Source organism: Octodon degus, unplaced genomic scaffold (genome assembly GCF_000260255.1).
Source record: "Octodon degus isolate 3935 unplaced genomic scaffold, OctDeg1.0 scaffold00173, whole genome shotgun sequence".
In the NCBI taxonomy this organism is placed as follows: domain Eukaryota; kingdom Metazoa; phylum Chordata; class Mammalia; order Rodentia; family Octodontidae; genus Octodon; species Octodon degus.
The window spans coordinates 46,807-48,756 of record NW_004524749.1 but is presented as its reverse complement, the minus strand read 5'-3'; the positions used below and the strand labels follow the sequence as shown (position 1 = coordinate 48,756).

The 1,950-nt window shown below is 38.4% G+C and overlaps 1 protein-coding gene across 3 annotated transcripts in view; it reads right to left on the bottom strand.

Moving 5' to 3' along the window:
* LOC111813222 (vesicle-associated membrane protein 714-like) overlaps nt 1-1,950 on the bottom strand; it is a 42,545-nt gene that overhangs the window by 23,685 nt on the left and 16,910 nt on the right. For all 3 annotated transcript variants that reach the window (XM_023703494.1, XM_023703493.1, XM_023703495.1), the window contains exon 4: nt 463-564. In XM_023703494.1, coding sequence (XP_023559262.1) covers nt 463-564 — 102 coding nt within the window. The remainder of the gene's footprint in view (nt 1-462; nt 565-1,950) is intronic.

The following is a 1,950-nucleotide window of genomic DNA, read 5'->3' as shown; positions in this document are numbered from 1 at the left end:
GGTGTGTGTGTGTGTGTGGCCAGCTCAGCCCACCAGGGGGCGGGGCTGGCTGTCATGTGGTGCTGGGGGATCGAACCGCGGTCCCTGATGGTTTGCTAAGCTTGTTCTAAGTAGGTGCTTTAGACCACTGAGCCATCTCTCCAGCCCTCCATTTTATTTTTAAACAATACACAAGCAGACATCTACTGTATTTGCATTTATTCCCTTTTAAAAATGGCATTTAAAATGATTAAATAAACAGAAGTATACCATACACACTTTCTCTTGCTTTGTCATTATGTCACAGATATCACTATATTCATATGGAGATAGTGCTCATTCTCCTTTACAGCTCCTAACTCATAACAGGTTTGTCAGCTGTAACCCTGATATTTTTTTCTCTGTCTTCTTCCAATATTAGTACCTGTCACTGAAGTGAGCATAACAGTGACAATGGTTAGGACTACAATTTCAGGTACATACCATATACTGTCCTAATACTTGTTGAAAGTCTGCAGCAACTGCATTTGAAGGAGAAAAATGCTCTTGTGACATCAAAGGATTTCTTGTAAAAGTATCACTAACCTGGAGAAATGAATGGAAATATGTAACCTGTATAGATGATTTCAATTGGAGAATTACAGAGCCTATATTCATTTGAAGCAAAGCCTGGCAGAAACTTGAAAATAAAAGAAATTGTAACATTCCTGGCATTTGGTGACAGGGCATCCTTTTACATTAAGATGCAATAATTATGAAAACTGCCCTAAACTGATCTTTCCTCTGATGCTGTACAGGACAGAAACTTTGCATAACTGTGAGCAGACCAAAGGGGAGGGGCAGGCACTTCCCTGTGTCCCATGACCTTCTCTAAATAGTGTTGTGTCTCCCTTTTGCCCCTACCTTCAAAGTTCACTGGACAATAACACAACAATGCTAACTAAATGGCAGGACTGTCTATCTAACCCTAGTTATAGAACATTTCCAAATCTTGGAACAGAACTGTGAACTCTTTGTGCTTAATGCTGTATTTCTTTGAAGCAGTGGTAACTATTATGTGGTTAGCAATTTTGTGTCTCCTGGCAAAGTTGGAATGTTTTGATGTAATGGGCAGAGAGAAAACAAATTAGGGTATGTTCAGTTAAGTGGCTGTTTGGCATCTGGACTCCAGAAATTGGTCTAGGTGTAACTGAAGAGTGAATTACAGTATTTAGGCCTGATTATCTTGGACTTCATCCATAGATGGATACAATTTGAACTGTATCATGCAAGTTAGCACATGGGAGAGAAAATATGTATGTGAGTCATAAATCTGATGATATAGTAATAAATTCTAACAATAGTATATTTGGATTTTAATTACTATGTTTATTAAAATATTTATCCTGAATTATATATTTGCAAGTAAAACAGCAGATTAGTGTCATTTACTATTAAATATAAGAAATTAACACAGAAATCACCAGAATAATGCTTTAGCTCTTGTCTATCTCTAGATTGCCTTGCATGGAGTCTCCTACTGGTTGGAGACCAAACCTGGGCAACAGGAACAACAGGTACTAACTGTTGAGGTTTGTTACCCTTTAGAAATTTTTCTTTTCTTTCTTTTTTTTTTTTTAATGTATTTGGTACAGGGCCTCACTACACAGCTTGGACTAGTAGTGTTTGTCCTGTTTTCAGGCTCTCCAGTGCTGGGATTACAGAGGTGTGCCACCACACCCTGACTCGGTGGGGGTGGGACTGGCTTGGCTTGTGGTGCTGGGGATTGAGTCTAGACCTGCACTTGCCTAAGCAGGTGCTTAGTCTGCTGAGCTATCTCCTCTTTTTGGAAATTTACCAGATTTCTTATAGCTACATAAGTGCATTGAAATAAGCACTCTATTTGCCATAGTTTATATTTGTTGGTGGTTCTCAGTTAAAACTTTCCGTGGATATAATTTGTTTTGCTTTAAGAATATTTATTTTTATTTT